At 39.1% G+C, this 17,059-nt stretch overlaps 1 protein-coding gene across 2 annotated transcripts in view; it reads left to right on the forward strand.

The window, feature by feature from the left end:
- st3gal5 (ST3 beta-galactoside alpha-2,3-sialyltransferase 5) overlaps positions 1-17,059 on the forward strand; it is a 38,209-nt gene that overhangs the window by 10,163 nt on the left and 10,987 nt on the right. For both annotated transcript variants that reach the window (XM_055159227.1, XM_055159226.1), the window contains 4 exons: positions 8,405-8,525; positions 11,099-11,308; positions 15,218-15,342; positions 16,385-16,571. In XM_055159227.1, coding sequence (XP_055015202.1) covers positions 8,405-8,525; positions 11,099-11,308; positions 15,218-15,342; positions 16,385-16,571 — 643 coding nt within the window. The remainder of the gene's footprint in view (positions 1-8,404; positions 8,526-11,098; positions 11,309-15,217; positions 15,343-16,384; positions 16,572-17,059) is intronic.

The raw sequence follows: 17,059 nt of genomic DNA on the forward strand, positions 1-17,059 counted from the left end.
TATGTTAATTAGCCATGTGGTTTTAAGTTTTGTTTCTGTGAGACTTGTGCAAAGCTGCATTAAATTTAAATACATAATGTCAAACGGACTGATGTGGCTCTAGAGTGATGATGGTTTATATGTTTTAAAGTTGAGTTTATTTATGCAGATTAGTAACAGTAATAATAATGATAATAATTTTAATATAAAAACATTAATGATTAATCTAAAATCTATCGTTAATTCTCCCGACGATCGAATGCCCATCCCTAATGGGGACCTTCACTTTCTTAACCTCTATCAAACATGGAGAAACGGAAAGGAATTGTCTAACATGTGTGCAAGATTAGACCATGTCTGCAAGTTTAGGCTGCTTAAAATGTGTTTATTAATGCCAAAATAAAATATCCAGCACAAATGATGTATGATAGGCAAACATTAATCATTTGTATATTTTACTTTACACTCACATTTAGTTTATGGGACTGTAGTTTATCATCCCACCCACCCGCTCCCACATTGTGCACACACACAGTTAAAGTTTAACAAAAGAACACAGCGGAATGTCAATGAATGCATCTGTTAAAGTTGTTAAACAATAAATTACTTTATAAAGTCACTTTTTTTGTTATATATCAGTCTTTTGATCTGCCACAATAATATAGTAATAAATTTAAATGAAAATACCTCAAGTTGAGGCTTTTCTCAGAAATGTATAGGTGAGATTAAAAAAGAGATTAATTAGATTAATTAATTATAGATCATAATTAATTAATCTATATTTTTTTTAATCACTTGACAGCACTAACATTTATATTAATATTGTAGTACCCTTTATTTTTATTGTGCCCTACAACTCAAGTAAAGTGTGTTACCGGTATTAAACTGAATAATCTCTATTTCCTGTATGATTCAGACATAGTGCCGTGGAGACCTGCCATGGTATGGTTTCTAATTGTGAATTCACTAGATAGGACCACGCCAACAACGACATAGTGCGAAGAAGTTTATTGATAATGTACGAAGCGAGGCAGAGATGGCTGGGTTGAGACTATGGGTGGGGGCTCCGTCTCAATCTACAATTGGCCCAGCCGGAACGGGACCCAACTGTAGGGGTCTTATGACTGAAAGACAAAATAGGGGATGGGAGGGTGGGGTCGAGTTCGCCGAGACAAACTGGGATGATGGAAAAGGCTGCTACATATAGACTTCTGGGAAATTAGAGACGTGGTCGAGGTGAGTTGTGGTTCGCTGGTGAGAGGAGAGGGCGGCTGAGGTGTGGTCCTGCTCCTGAATCTCACTTAATCATATTAACTACATATAAACCAAGTATCAGTGGAACTCATCAAGTCTCACTCTTCTCTCAACTATCCCAGAGCACACGTTAAGGACTATAACTAGCGCTCTTTGCCGGACCACTACCACACATTACAACGTGGTAATATAGAAAGGGCTCCACTGTGTTTTTAAACCCCATACTCCTTCAATAGAATCATTTGGATGATTTTAGCCCCGGAATTGTCCATTTCTACTGAACTAAAGGTAAAAGGAGCTGTTCACTAGAAAACTACCACTACCACATGACATCACAAGGTGGAACTAAGTAGTTTGTGTTTAGTTTAGTTTGGAGATATAGACACACAAAGGGTTGTATTGTTTGTATGTATGGTTGCATGTAGACACATAAAGAGTTCCTCAAACATATGTGACTGAAACAAAACACAACTCCAGGCATGTTTTTGATGATGTAACAACATTATAACATGATTTAATGCTCACAAGTTTTGTGTAATATAGCACCTCTAAACATAAACCAGGTCAACAAATCTACAATCTTAAGGTTAAACTGCAATAATTACTGTTAAATACCTGGATGTCCTTATTTGACTCCGTGACCCACTTTTATGGTGTGGGTGTGGTTACTGTCAGCTTCTCCTGGAGGCAGCCTGAACAGAGGAGCTTAAGAAAGAGGCTTGGAGAGTTAGAACAGTTCTCAGACATGTCTCTTTATTGGTTCAGGCAGGTACAGGTCTCAAGATTCAAGTTAATTCAGCATGATTTGCCTACGCGGCGTCTCTGTGCGTCGGTCGTCCCTCGACAGCGCAGTCGACGTTCCCCAACTAATGCACAGAAAAAAAGGGTGCCTTTTATACCAGCATAACTGTTGAGTTAACATCTTCATGGAAACATACACAGCAGTTTTGTCCCAACACGTGTCCCATAACAGGCTGGCAGATGCTAAAGGTTGGAGACACACCCCGTATCTGTCCCATATACATTCACAGTCCATATGACATCATATCCCAACCCATTGACACTCCAAAGTCCAGAAACTTACAAAGCATGTTATTGTACACAGGGATTCATTACAGGGCAAATTAACATATGAATGAAACTTTAAAAACACAGGGAAGAAGCCCGCATTACGCACCGGTGTGCAATCAATAAATGGCAGCAGCTCACTTCTATTGTGTGAGTGCGTGCAGGCCAAACTAACTCCATGTCATTGCTTGATTTTGTCCTCCGTATTTATCCGGCTGTTGAGAAGACCAGGACTATTTTACGCAGCCTGAGTCTAACTACCTTTTTCTAATCACTCTAATAACCCTCAGAAAATCACTCAACTTTAAAAACACACTGCAGATAACTCTGACAACACTCAAAATATCACATAACTTTAAAACCACAATGCACACTCAAAAATATCATTAACTACACTCAAAAATATAATTTCTTCAATAACACCAACAACACTCCTTTATTTGTCACTGTCTTAATTACTGTTTACACCATTTGATTTGATCCTCCAAATTATCTATGCATTCAATATGAATCCACAACTGCCTTTCACTAAGCGAATAATCCAGAACCTGACACTGAACACTACTACTGCGATTCAACAGTGCATGTGCATCCAACACTAAGGCGGCCTTTCTTCCCATTAATTCATATATCTGTTGCCAATCGGATGAACAGGCACAGTGATCTCCCCCTGTTGCAGTGGGAGTGTTATTAAGCAATCCAGTAAGCGCAAGAAAATGTCTGATTTTATATTTAGGACGTCCTAACACTCATTTTCCCAACTACGTTGATCACATTGAGTGCCATTACAACAAATGGGGGATCGTACAAGCATAACATTTGTCCACTGCACCGTGAGGTTACTAAGTTCGTAAGACCCAGAGGCGAGCACCTCAGTCACAGGGGACGCATTAACAAACCACATTAGCGTGAAAAGGCCAATCAGAAAACCACTGCTAAATATCAAATAGTACCAAATACAATTTTGCACCCATGACCTGCATCGGGTACCACCCCAGTGCAGGTCCTGTGTAGACTAGCATCAGTACCAGTACCTATAAGGTCTAACACTTCTACAAACAAGTCTCCCAATGGTTTAAACGCAGGTGTGGTAACACCTGTAGCCGAATAAGCCCCTGGCACTTTAATTAAAACAGAGAATCTCCAAGAGTCTAGGAGGTCCCTCTTCACTTGCTGGAACCCCCAAACGAGCGGGGTCCTAGTGGCCACCAAACCCACGGGTTTAAGATTAATATCTGCTTGAAAACAGTATTGGAAGCCCATTGGGCTAGTCCGACATTGACATTAAAGAGCATGCTGGTCCAGTCTCCCAATACTATATCTGAATTTATGCCTGTTCCAACAGTTGATGCAGAAAGTGACTTTAAACTTTGCATCTAGCTCCACCCCCAAAAGAGAGTCTAACCCCGTGCTCTCATACGGAACTTTTGCATGCTCCGCTGTGCGTCTTCCAGCTATTTTTAGCACAAACACCCTGTCACAGCACAGCACACAACATCCTGGTTCATACGTTTCCCATTTTAGCTTCATGCCCGCCGGGGTTAAAGGGGGAGATTTGCCTATTTTGATACACTGCTCAGAGGCACTGACAAGGATAAATCCTGAAGTGAGGCAGACAGCATCTCGGGGTGGGTCCTGGAGCCATTGATCCAGGGAGCCCTCGTACGGCCCTGAAAACATGGATGATAGCTCAGGCCCGTCCCTGCCTACCTTTCTTTTTCTCATGCACTTAAAATTACTGAGCATGCTGCTTAATGTATAGCTGTTTAGGATGAACAACTGTTCCTGAGTCCAACGTTATTTAATTACCATCTATCTGCACTATGCGCCCGGAACCTTCTACTGAGTTTTTTTTACGTACTTGTCGTGAGAAATAACTCCACATTTCAGTCAGCAAACGTTCCCGACCTAAAAAGAGACAGACGTCTCGTAACCGGCTATACTCTTTCACTTACCTCGATGGCTGCGCCAACAACAATTACCCTTTTAACATTTGATATTGTGGCACCTTAGCCATAGCATGCTTATGTAAAGTTCCAGTGGTGGTTGTCCTTTGTCTGTAGGGTGAAAATGCATGGATGAAATTTCTAAAGGGGAGGAGCCAGAGCACACGTTTGTTTCTTTTGTGTGTGTGCTTGATACAAAAGCTGGATCACCTGATTCACTCCTCATTCTCTCTCTCTCGACCCACCACGACTGAGACCTGGATTATTTTTGCAGTTGGATTACAAGAACTGTTTGGAGTTCTTGTTGGATAAAATGCCCAGTAGATAGTGGAGGATAAGATGAAGCAGTTGCTTACCCTATTGAGGTAAATCTACAAGAGTACTCACTATACTCACTACTCAGTTTCTTTATAGAGGCATGTTTTTTGCATTAGCCGGGTGGGTCCGCTACCATGGAGATGTCGTTGCTTTGCCTGGTATTTTCTATTGTACATTAAACTTATCTATTTCCATGGAAACATTATTACACAATTTACAGGTCAGATTTGTGGAGAGATGAGCCTGCTTACAGTAGAATGCAGAGTTTTCAAGGTATTGTTTAATGTAAAAAAAACTAAAACAAAACACCTTTAATTAAATAATAAGTGCGTTGAATACAATACTGTCTTCCTGGAATGTTCCACAACATGACGTTAAACACCTCTGCCTTGTATTTATTCAATTACAGGTGGTTTTGTAGCTCAAAAATACCTAGAAAAACAGGCATTCTGACGGTGAGCAGGGCATTGTTGTGCAAGTTCACACTTTTCAGGAACTAGTTTAGAGTTCAGTTCACCCATGTTCAAAGTGAACTGTTCACATTCATAGTTCACAAATTCAATTTTGAACTAGTTCAAAGTTCTGTTCATTTTATTTTTAGGTGAGATATGGGTCCAGTCAAGTGGTAACGGAGGGAAACAGAGGCAGATTTTTTACATTCAAATAGCTCTTATTCAGAAACTAGAGGGACTATTGAAATAAGTAAAGTATCAGAATGTAGGAAAGAGTTAACACTCCAACAGGGTAAAGTTACCTGTGATATTCTTTCAAGTTGTTGACAAAAAATTTAAAAAATCATGTCGGTAACGGAGGGAATGAAATATGCAGCACTTTTTGGGCAATAAATACAAACAGTGATAACTAGTGGTTCTCACTTACATATCCTTAACAAACTGGTTTGAATATTTGCTTCATATAGTTTTCTACCATATGGTACAAGATTAGGCTGAAAAACCTCTTACTTTTTCAGTAATGAGATTTTTTATTAAGAAAGGTCATGGTAACGGAGGGAAAATTGTGCAAACAAGTAGAAGGTGCATGATTTTACATAATTTGTCAGCTTTTTTCTTCCGAATACTTTAATATTACTTCAAAATGAAAGGAAACTATTTCTATGAAATATGTCAGTCCTTCCAAGCAAATTTTTATCATTTTAAATACTTTTTTTTTTTTTTTTTTTAAATCATGTACCTTCATCAACAGTTCAAAGATGGAATAACACAAGATATGATGAAATACATCAATTTATTTACATGATTTGCAGGTCTTTGAAATTTGGGAAGTAATTTTTGTTCCATGTTTCATACATGGTCTGTTTAAAACGTGTGTAACTTTAGAACCAAAAATGGTACAGAAAAAAGGTCAACAGTTTCATAAACTAGAGTACATATGCTATCTGTTGAATACTTGAACTTGAATTTTTGGCCTTGCTGTATACCTCTGCTTGACCGGGCCCATATGTAAATGAAAGGCTGAACTTATTTTTCAACAACTTTACAACATATAAACCATAGCCAGTCTAGAGCCACATCAGCCCATTTGACATTATAATGTGTTTAATGCAGCTTTGACACATTTGTTTACGTTTTACAGAAACTAACCTTAAAACCACATGACTCATTTGCATAAACTGTAAATGCTGAAAAAGAGCAGCTCTTTCCTTGTGCGCTGATGCATCAGCTGCTGATGGTGAGTGTGCTCTGTGTATGTGTCACATTGGAGGTGGTTCATGTTTTCAGAGATCATACGTGTGCAGGTTTAGCAGCTCTTTATTTAACAATCATTTCACTCATTATATTTATGTTGGTCACTTTATTTATGTTGGCTACTGTTGTGATGAAAAGACTGAAAAAATGTTTGTGTTTTGGATGCATGCGTGCTCAACTTTATGTTGCATTAACCGGGATACTGTGTGTCCATGCACCATGATGAAACCAGGATACTCAAAAAACCTGATCATAACCAGGACATTGATGTGCATGTAAACACACTCACTGAGGGATATAGTGATCTCCAAGGAGGTGCCAGAGCCGAAACGTGGGACTGTGAGGTCGCAATTCCAGTGTTTGGACTGTCAGACGTAGCCTTGTCTCCTTACGCTATACTACGCACAGCAGCATTCAGATGTCGATTAAAAATGAACGTGATCGACGAAAATTTTTAACAATCAATTATCAATTACCACTAATCATGCCCATCCCTACTTCACACTACGTTAACTAAGATGCATTGCACACACAGGCGCTCTCTGGTAAGGCTGTGCAGTTTTCAAGTGGAGGAGTGCGCAGTGAGTGACAGCTCAACATGCAGTTTAAAAAGTGCGAGCTGCAGACCTTATGACTTGACTCATCAGGTGAAAACAAATTCCGACATTTAACTGAACCCCAACAGTGATGTACGTTGTTCATCTCACATAATCTGAACAGATTCACGTTCAAGTTCTTGATTTACAAATGTGTTGCGTTCAGTTCAAAGTTCACTGAAAAATCAACAACACTGGAGCAGGATCACCTCTCCACAGATCTGACCTGTAACTTGGTCTGGTCTGATCTCCATGAAGATAGAAAGGTTTAACGCCATACTGTATAACACTCCAGACAAAGCAATAACATGAAGAAAAGCATTTGACAGACCTTCCACCAGAAAAAAATACACAATGCACCTTTAAAAGAGTAAAAAGTAAAAGTATTTTACGCAGATTTGGAGGTTTAATAAAGCTTCAAATGTAGTGGTTTTAATAAAGATCCACGCTGTATTTTGTTCAGCTGAAGCAATTGAATCGGTGTTGTTTTCAGTTTTTACTTGTTTATTTTTGCTTAAACTATGAACGTGTTAAAAATAAACGCACAACCTTTTCAGCAGGTCTCAAACTGTCATAAAACATTCTTTCGCTTTTCAGTCCTGTTCAAAAATGTGTACAAGAGCTTTGAGCTTTGAAGGTGGAAAAGTGCTGTATAAACATTTGATCATTTACTATCTCCTTCTCTCTTTGGCCCTTTCCCCCACCCTCTACCATTCTTTTGCTTTCTCGCTCTCTCATTTTCCCTTTTCCCCTCTCTCTTTCTCCCTCTCTCATTCTCCCTTTCCCCCTCCCTCTCTCCCCCTCTCCCTCTCTTTCTCTCTCTCTCATTCTCCCTTTCCCCCTCCCTCTCTCCCCCTCTCTCTCTCTCTCTCATTCTCCCTTTTCCCCTCTCTCTTTCTCCCTCTCTCATTCTCCCTTTTCCCCTCTCTCCCCCTCTCCCTCTCTTTCTCCCTCTCTCATTTTCCCTTTCCCTCTTTCTCTCTCTCTCATTCTCCCTTTTCCCCTCTCTCCCCCTCTTCCCCTCTCCCTCTCTTTCTCCCTCTCTCATTCTCCCTTTACCTCTTTCTCTCTCTCTCATTCTCCCTCTCCCCCTCTCCCTCTCTTTCTCCCTCTCATTCTCCCTTTCCCCCTCTTTCTTTCTCCCTCTCATTCTCCCTTTCCCCCTCTTTCTTTCTCCCTCTCTCATTCTCCCCTCTCTCTTTCTTCCTCTCTCATTCTCCCTTTCCCCTCTCTCTTTCTCCCTCTCTCTCTCCTCTCTCATTCTTCCTTTCCCTCTCTCTCTTTCTCCCTCTCTCATTCTTCCTTTCCCTCTCTCTCTTTCTCCCTCTCTCATTCTTCCTTTCCCCCTCCTCCTCCCTCTTCCTCTCTCTCTCCCTTTCCCCCTCCCTCTGCCCTCTCTCTCTCCGTCTCTCTCCATCTTCCCCTCTGTCTCCCTTTCTCCTCCCCCTCTCTCTCCCCCACTCTCTCGCACTTTCTTCCTCTCTCCCCCTCCTTCTCTCCTCCCTCCCTCTCTCCTTCTGCCCCTCTCTCTGTGCAGGAGGTTGCTGGCTCTACTCCTGGTCTTGGGTTTGTTTACTTTAGCGCGTGTTTCTCTCCCCATCTTCGAATCTCCGCCTCCTCAGCCGCTGGAGTGGCGCGTGGACCCCGCACACAGAAAGGTAACTACACTAAATACATTCCTTTTTTTTTATTTTTTCAGTTTTATGATCTTAAAGCTGCACTGTGTAACCTTACTATTGCGTTGCTTGAAATATTTCACAGTGTGGCATTAAACATTTCTATCTTCATGGAGACCAAAACCAGACCAAGTTACAGGTCAGATCTGTGGAGAAGCGACCCCGCTCACAGTCAGAATGCCTGGTTTAGGTATTTTGAGCTATAAACCCACCTGTAATTGAATAAATGTAAAAGAGCTGTTTAATGTTATACTGTGGAATATTCCTGGCATAGGAACGAGATAGAAACAAGCAGGTGACGGACCCTCCTCCAGCAAAGTTACACAGTGCACCTTTAAAGGGCCCATATCACGCAATTTCCTGATCTAATGTAGTGTAATGTAATTTCTGCGTCATAGACAGACCTGGAGTTGTGTTTTGTTTTTTTCACTCATGTTAAACACACAAATCCTGCATATTTAGGCTGAGTTCTTCTCTCATATTGAAAACACTGTGTTCCACCTTGTGATGTCATGTGCTCTTCTATGTTTTTAAACTACATACACTTCAATTGAAATAATTTGGATAATTTCAGCCCTGGAATTGCCAAGATCTACTGAACTAAAGGTAAAAGGCAGTTGTTAACTTGAAAACTCATGACATCACAGGTTGGAACATGAGCATTCTGAGCTTTGGAGATTTAGACAGATTAATAATAAAGGCGAACTCGAACATGTGAATGAAACAAAACACAACTCCAGGTCTGTTTTTGCGGAGGTAACAGCATTCTAACATGACTAAAAGCTCATATGAGTCCATTTTGCCTAATGTGGGGCTTTTAATCAGCATTTGTTGGGGATTGGCTACTTTGTCATATTAATCTTATGTCTTGTAGTAGTTTCAACTGACAACACTCATGTAAAAATGGTACCTCTTTCTGAAGCTGTTTATTTATACTGACAACAAAGAAACTGAACTCTTTGTTTGGTTTTGTTGCATGCACAACATAGAAACATATTAATCATAAAGCATTAATGTCATGTGAACTAATGGAACAGGACTAAATGAGGATTAAAGCAGGACTACATCCAGGTCTAAAGCAGGACTACACATGGACCGGACTGTTAAAGACTGAACCTGGATTTTGGCAGGTCTAAAGTAGAACTGAACCAGGACTGTGTGTGAAAAGTTTTATGAAACAAAACTTTGATGCAAGAAATCACATAACATGAACAAGGCTAGATGAATGCCTTTGTGCCATCTACATGTTTAAAGGGCCCATCTCATGCAAAATCAACTTTTCAGAGCTTTCTAAGAGTGATGTGTGGGCCTTGTATCTGTCGCCGAAGTGGTTTTTAGATTGATTCTGTGTTTTTTTAACAAATTGTAGCGTATTTCTGCCACCCCCTCCCACGTGACAATGAACTAAAGCTGCTACAACGATGACATTGCCAGATACACTTATGACGTTTTTGACTTAGCAGAAAGCGCTTTGCACCCGTCCCCCTCCCCCCGCTCCACCACCTCCACCCCGCCTCCACCCGCATCAGGTTGACAATTTCCACATGAACACCTAAACAAAAGCGACAGCATAAGCTCATTGTTCTGCACTGCAGTGTGCACGATATAATAAGTTTATCTCCTAGTGTTTATTAATACTTTACCAATCAGTGATGTTCAGCTGATGTCGACGCGGTGCTTGTGCTTCATGCACCTCAAAGTCCTCATCCGATTCCATAAAAAGTTCCTTAAAAGTTTATTCTTACCGCTATCAGGGTGCACGTCTGTCTCCCCCTCCCTCCCTGAGATGGGCGGAGGAAGGGCAGCTCACTCAGAGCCTACGTCACGTTTGGAGGGCGGAGCCTGTGCTTTCTCAGGACGGGCAGGGGGATGAGCAATAGTCGGCCTTTCATAGTTCCTGGTCTGTGACTGTCTCCAAGAAATCAGTAAGATTTCATAACTATTGTGTAATGGATGTTCCAAAACCCAAATTGTGCTTGTTTATGTGCAGAAGATACAATGTGAAAAGAGATATTTTGCATGAGACGGGACCTTTAATTAATCAGTAAGTATAGTGGTGTAAGGTTTTGTGTAGCAGGTAGGAGGTTAGTACTGGTTTTATTGAGATGAAGATGTAGTAATGTTTAATGATTAAAGGTGCATTGTGTAACTTTTGTGGTGGAGACATTATGGAGACATTATTGCTTTGTCTGGGATGTTTCACAGTATGGTATTAAACTTTTCTATCATCATGTAGACCAAACCATACTAAGTTACAGGTGAGATCAGTGGAGAGGTGACTCCACTCAGAATGCCTGTTACTCCACTCAGAATGCCCAATTACACTACAGTTATCAATCTGGCAGGTTGCTAGTTTCTAATATGACAAACTAAAACGTAAACAGAAAATCCTGATCCATCAATATATGAAAAATAAAAAGTCCTGATTGTTTTTGGAGTGTTTTTGTAGCTGAATCATTTGGCATGCTATAGTGCTGCAGATGTTTAAAAAAAAAAGAATAAAAATAATACAAATATAAAGAATAAATAAATTGACTAGATTTCTGTTTCCTCAGCTGGTACATAAACACGTCCAGAGCATTTTGGATGGAGAGTGTGTTCGGGGTCAGATGCGTCAGGCTTTGCGCCGCCTCCTCCCAGACTCCAGTCAAAACACCAGACCTTTCCTTTGGCGGGACAGCTCTCTGCCCGAGGAATTCTTCTTGTTTCCTCCTCCATTTGGATTCAAAGGACTCAGGGACCAGATCACAAATGTGCTACAACTGGTAAGGAGCCACAGGAATTTGTTATAGCTTAATTTATTTCTTCACAGACCGTGGGAAATATATTATCCAATCAGTAATACTGATTGGAAGCTGAAAATAATTCTATATAATGTGGTGTGTTCATATAACTGACAAACATCAAATTTTTCACCAACCAGTTGAGTGTTCTTTTATCACTAGTTAAAACCATAGACTGTATAAAGAAGTGGACTAAGTACAGGTGTAAGAAAACGTTGATTGATATATTGCAATACTTCATTCTACAATTCTCGATTCAAAATGTGTCTGAATAGATTTTTTAAAGTCATAAGTTGTGATTACTGTTCTCGTGATTGAAATGAAATGAATTCATTGCATTTTGTCCAATTTTGTTCTTGTGAAGGCATACTTGACCATAATATTATACATAATTATTGATAAATCACAATATATTATCCTTTGTTTTACTGTCGGGATATATCACGATATACTGAATCTTGGCATATCGTGATGCACATTGTATTTCCAGATTTATGGCAATGCTTACCACTAGGACTAAGTGAGTGTGACCCATAGCTTTGAGCTCCAGTCAAGTGAATATCATTGTGTGGGCATGGAGGTGTTAAAGGGGCACGGTGCACTGGATCAGGGAGGAGGAGAGAGGTTAGTTAGTTAGCTATAATTTTTATTAACTGCTGTTGCTTTTGTTTCTGGTTTTATTTAGGGTTGTTCCGATACCAGTACTGGTATTGGAAAAAATACAATACCTTTACATATATTTTTCAGGTATCAGTATCAGTGAGTACTGCAGAATTTAGTAGATGGTAGATTGTTTAAACTACAGAAGAGCAGCAACAACACAGACTTTGTTTTCTCTGCATAATGAGCCATGTGCTCCGAGGATGAGTCTTTTTACAGGCCACACTGTTGTTTTTATCCTCTCTGTGGTAGAAAGTGATGGCATAGAAAAGTAAAAGTATTTAAATCAGTGTACACATGACTGTAATACTTTAGGCCTCAAGATCACTTTCTCGTATTTGTAACGATAGCCTTTTTTTTTTTTTTCTCTTGTACTATTACAAAATTGAGTAGCCTTTAGTCTGCATTGTCACACTATGCGGTTTTGGACTGGTATTGGTGTCTAAAACTGTACCAAGTATCGGTACAACACTAGATTTAGTCTACCAATACAGAATTCATCTCTGCAGTATTCCTGCTCTCTGTGTCCATACCTTTGCAGTGCTCATTCAATAATTAACCAATGCAAAACACATACTTGATCCAGCCTCTTTGTTTTACATGGCATTTAGCGCATCATCATTTTTATAGGACCCAATTCCACCTCTCTACGGCTACCAAAGAACTTAAGCATTGTAAAGCTGTTATACTCATTAATTATAACAGTTATAGGGGCAAATTTGGAGCCAGGTTCCATATTAGGAATAAGAACTGATTTAATACAAACATTTTAAGACAAAAATGAGCAACCTGACAGCAGCAGTTACAGAGTTTTGTTCTTTTTTAAGTCGATGGAGCTGGAAGTGCGCCCATTCTCACTTATTATTTGGAAAGCACTTTAAATATTAAGGTATTAGTATATTTAGAAAAACTTTATTGTCATTTTCTGTGAACAAATTTCAACATAAAACAATGAAGAATACTACTAGTAAGACTAATAAGAACACTTTGAATAACATATAAATACTGAATACAATATGGACAGAACAAGAGTGAAAAACTAGCAGTGCAAGTGGAGTCCAGCAACAGAGGGGGAGATGTGATCAATCAAATAAACATTTTCTCTGTTGTAGCTTTCCTTTTCTCCTGACATGTGTACAGCATTGGTCCCCATGAGATTAAAAGGTGGCGTTGTTTTTTCACATACATTATTGAGCTGCTCCCACTGACCTGCTGTCACGTGTCTCTTGTGTCCTATGTCATCACTCTTTTGTGTTGGATTCCTGTTATTGATGATTCTGCATACAACATACAACATAAGTACATACAGCATATAGACATAGTGACGTATACTGACAAAGGAGACAAAGGCTGAGAAATGACTGAAACTAAGCACTCTGCAGCAGATTTCCTATTCACAAGCTGGTTGGAAGCGAGTTAGCATGACTTTCTTAGGGATTGGTCAGAAATATCATTCATCTATGTATTTCTCATATGCTTAATTTATTACGTGCAACATAAGCCATTTAGTGGTTTTAAGTTTTCGTTTTCTGTAAGACTTGCACAAAGCTGCATTAAACACATTCTAATGTAAAACGGGCTGAAGTGGCTCTAGAGAGGTTCTGGTTTATATGTTGTAAAATTGAGTTTATTTATGCAGATGAGTAACAGAAATAATAATGATACTTATTATATAAAAACGTTAATGATTAATTGAAAATCAATCGTTAATTCTCCCGACGAAAAATTTCATCGAATGCCCATCCCTAACCACTACTCTGATATCCTTAATTCACTTACTTACATAAATATTAAAACTACTTTATGCCACTGACACAAAGCAGGATTATCCAAATAAACCCAATTTTGAAATAGACAGTGTCATTTAAAAGCCTGAGCTGCAATAAATGAAATCTTAAATCTCTCAGAATGAGTACATCACACAAATATAGAGCCCCAAAATATATTGATCCAGTTTTCATATGTTGAACAATAAGTCTATGTTGTAATTATCGAGACAGGCGTACTTATTATTTGATAGTTAAAGGTGCGTTAAGTAACTTTTCTGTCTGAGGGTATAGCACTTGCATGTCCCATGGAGATATTCTGGATTTGCCTGGAACGTCCCACTAATAATACACTGATCTGTTTTACGCGTAACCCCTTAAAATAGTTTTAGTAGCGTATGCCTGTGGATTAACTTCGTAGGTTCTCTTTAAAGACTATACAATGGGAGATGTATTTACCTTGTTGACATGTTTCGGCTGTGGCTGTGAGCCTTCTTTAAACTGTCAGATAACAGGTAGCAGCTGAAACATGTCAGCAAGGTAAATACATCTCCCACTGTGCAGAAAGAACAAAAATGTGACTGTTTGCTGCAGGTGTTCCAATCAGTAGGAGCAGGTAGAGGGTGCTCCAGGCACTCCAAAAAAGTAGAAAAAGTAAAAAATCGCACAAGGAAAAATATAGTTAAAAGGCCTTTACTTTGAATGGCCAAAGCCAACTTGTTTCAACCTTAACTGGTCTTCATCAGGGGTTAATTTCTTTCTGTTAAGCCCTGGTGAAGACTTTTTTACTTTTTCTACTTTTTTGGAGTGCCTGGAGCCCATTGTGTTTAAACATCTCACACTGTATTCTCTTTAAAAAAGTTAATGTAAAAAAAAAAGAAAACAAAATGAGCGTTTTCTGGTTTAGCCTTTGGAGTTTCATAAGGTTCAGTTCTTAGGCCTGCTCTGTTGTCTCTTAGAGGTATTTAAAAAGACACACTCACGATGTAGCATGTAATTTTTTTTCAGATCTGTTTATCTATAATCAGGTTTGCCGGGTTCAACCATTGATGTTTACACAGAGGGCGGGATTATCCACACCGTCATTATAAATTCCCCTGATTATATTCATTCATTGTACTGTGGGCTGGACCAGACGTCACTGAGGTGTGATTTTGTTCTTTTTGTTTGCCCTGCCTCAGTGAACTCTCCTCCAACTGGAGAGGTGAGGTCCACTAGTCTGTTAGAGTCTCTTCATTTCTCAGTTTCTCTGAGTTTGACCTTGACCTTTAAAAATGCGCAACCTTACTGTGAATGGGCTCACTTCTCCACAAATCTAACCTGTAATTAGTTTGGTGCTTGTTTCCATGGAGATAGATATGTGTAATAGTAATTAGTTTCAGGCTAACTATGTAGTGACATGCTTTCTTATTTTTTTACAGTCTGGTTTGTGTTTTAATAATGTGTTTGTCTTCTGTTCTTGTAGTTGCCTGAGTCGAGCTCTCAGGTGCAGCTGGACAAATGCTCTCGCTGCGTCGTCGTAGGCAACGGAGGAATCCTCAAAGGCCTGGAGCTTGGGCCATTCATCGACCAGTTTGACACCATCATCAGGTCAGAAAAAGGACAGTGGTGGTGGCCTAGTTTTTAGCTTTTTATTTGTCTTGTGTTGTAGTAGTTGTAATTGTTAACTGTTATGGTAGAATAAGTACCATTTATATAATAATATAAAATCTATTCAGATAATTGTAATTTTCTCTTGTGATCAAGTAACTGATAATACCCAATTGATGAATAATTTGATCTGATCATGATCAGATCTTTAAAAAATGAAAGGAAAAGCCTTTTTTGCAGAATGTAACATATGGCTCTGTTGCCCTCTGCAGGCAGTCAGTGACATTACGTGAGTATATTTACATACTCACTACCTCTGATAAACAGAATAACAGAAACAATTTGATTATCTGATAACCAAGAGCACCCTGTGACACGTGAATTTTAAAATAATAATATCTTTAATATAATAAACACTTTGGTCTTGCTACATTTGTTTACTCAACTTTCCAGAATTATTCTTGTTGAAAAGTGTGTGTAAACAAACAGCCACACTTACAAATCTCCCTAGCTAGTCTGCACTCGATTTCATTTATTGATACTCTGTAGATGATGTCATCAGTTTTCCTTGGGGGTGTGATGCTAACTAAAGGCACTTCTTTGTCATAAGCTCTGTTAGACTTTAATCTGATCTTTGTTTTAACACAGTGTGACCAGAAAGAGCTGGTTTAGTTGGAATTACAACAAGTGAGATGATTTTGTGCTGCTTAACAAGTCTCTTTGACATAACATTAGAGTCACAAGCAAGATAGCAGTTTTTCAGTTAGTTTCTCACCTTTTTATTGAAAATCAGACTCCTAAAAAGGAACCTTGAACGCACGGACTGGTCAGATTCCTGAAAATGCCATGTTTAAATCCATTTTGTATTTTTATTGAATTTTCAGATTATTTAAAAACTTTTTGGCAGTTGACTGAATATTCCACCATAAAGACACATGTAGAACACCCCAGTATCATGTCACGGCAAAGTGTTAATAAGGAAACAGCCAGTAGATTTTGGTAGTTTTTGTTCATATTAACATCTCTGTGTTTCTGTGCATAGGTTGAACAATGGTCCTCTGGGGAAGTTCGTTGCTGATGTGGGGAATAGAACCAGCGTCCGCATGGCTTACCCTGAGAGCACCGCTCTCCTGTGGGCAGACTCCGACCCGCACGCTCTGTTTGTGGCTGTGGTTTACAAAGCTGTCGACATCAGATGGGTGTCTGCCATGATCAGGAAGACCTATGTGGTGAGACTGAATTCTTTCATTTTTATTTTATTATAATAGGTGACAGAATTTTTTCACAACATTCATCATCAAACACACACACACACACATCACATTAAAAAACCACAGCAGTGGTCTGAGTTCATCCGGTGGAGTTCAGTTCTGCATTTTGACAGTTAAATGGCAAATTCCACTAAACACCACTAGATTTCTGACCTGTCACCCATCTCATTTTATCTGTAGATTTATCTAATTTTATCCTTAGATTTATCTCATTTTGTCCATAAATTTATCTCATTTTATCTGTAGAATTTTCTCATTCTATCCATAGGTTTATCTAATTTTATCCATTAATTTATCAAATTTTATCCATAAATTTATCTCATTTTATCCATAGATTTATCTCATTTTATCCATATCTTTATCTAATTTTATTCATAAATTTATCTCATTTTATCCATAGATTTATCTCATTTTATCTGTAGAATTTTCTCATTTTATCCATAGGT

The sequence above is a fragment of the Boleophthalmus pectinirostris genome, unplaced genomic scaffold, assembly GCF_026225935.1.
Source record: "Boleophthalmus pectinirostris isolate CB_2022bp ecotype Guang Dong unplaced genomic scaffold, ASM2622593v1 HiC_scaffold_23, whole genome shotgun sequence".
NCBI lineage: Eukaryota > Metazoa > Chordata > Actinopteri > Gobiiformes > Gobiidae > Boleophthalmus > Boleophthalmus pectinirostris.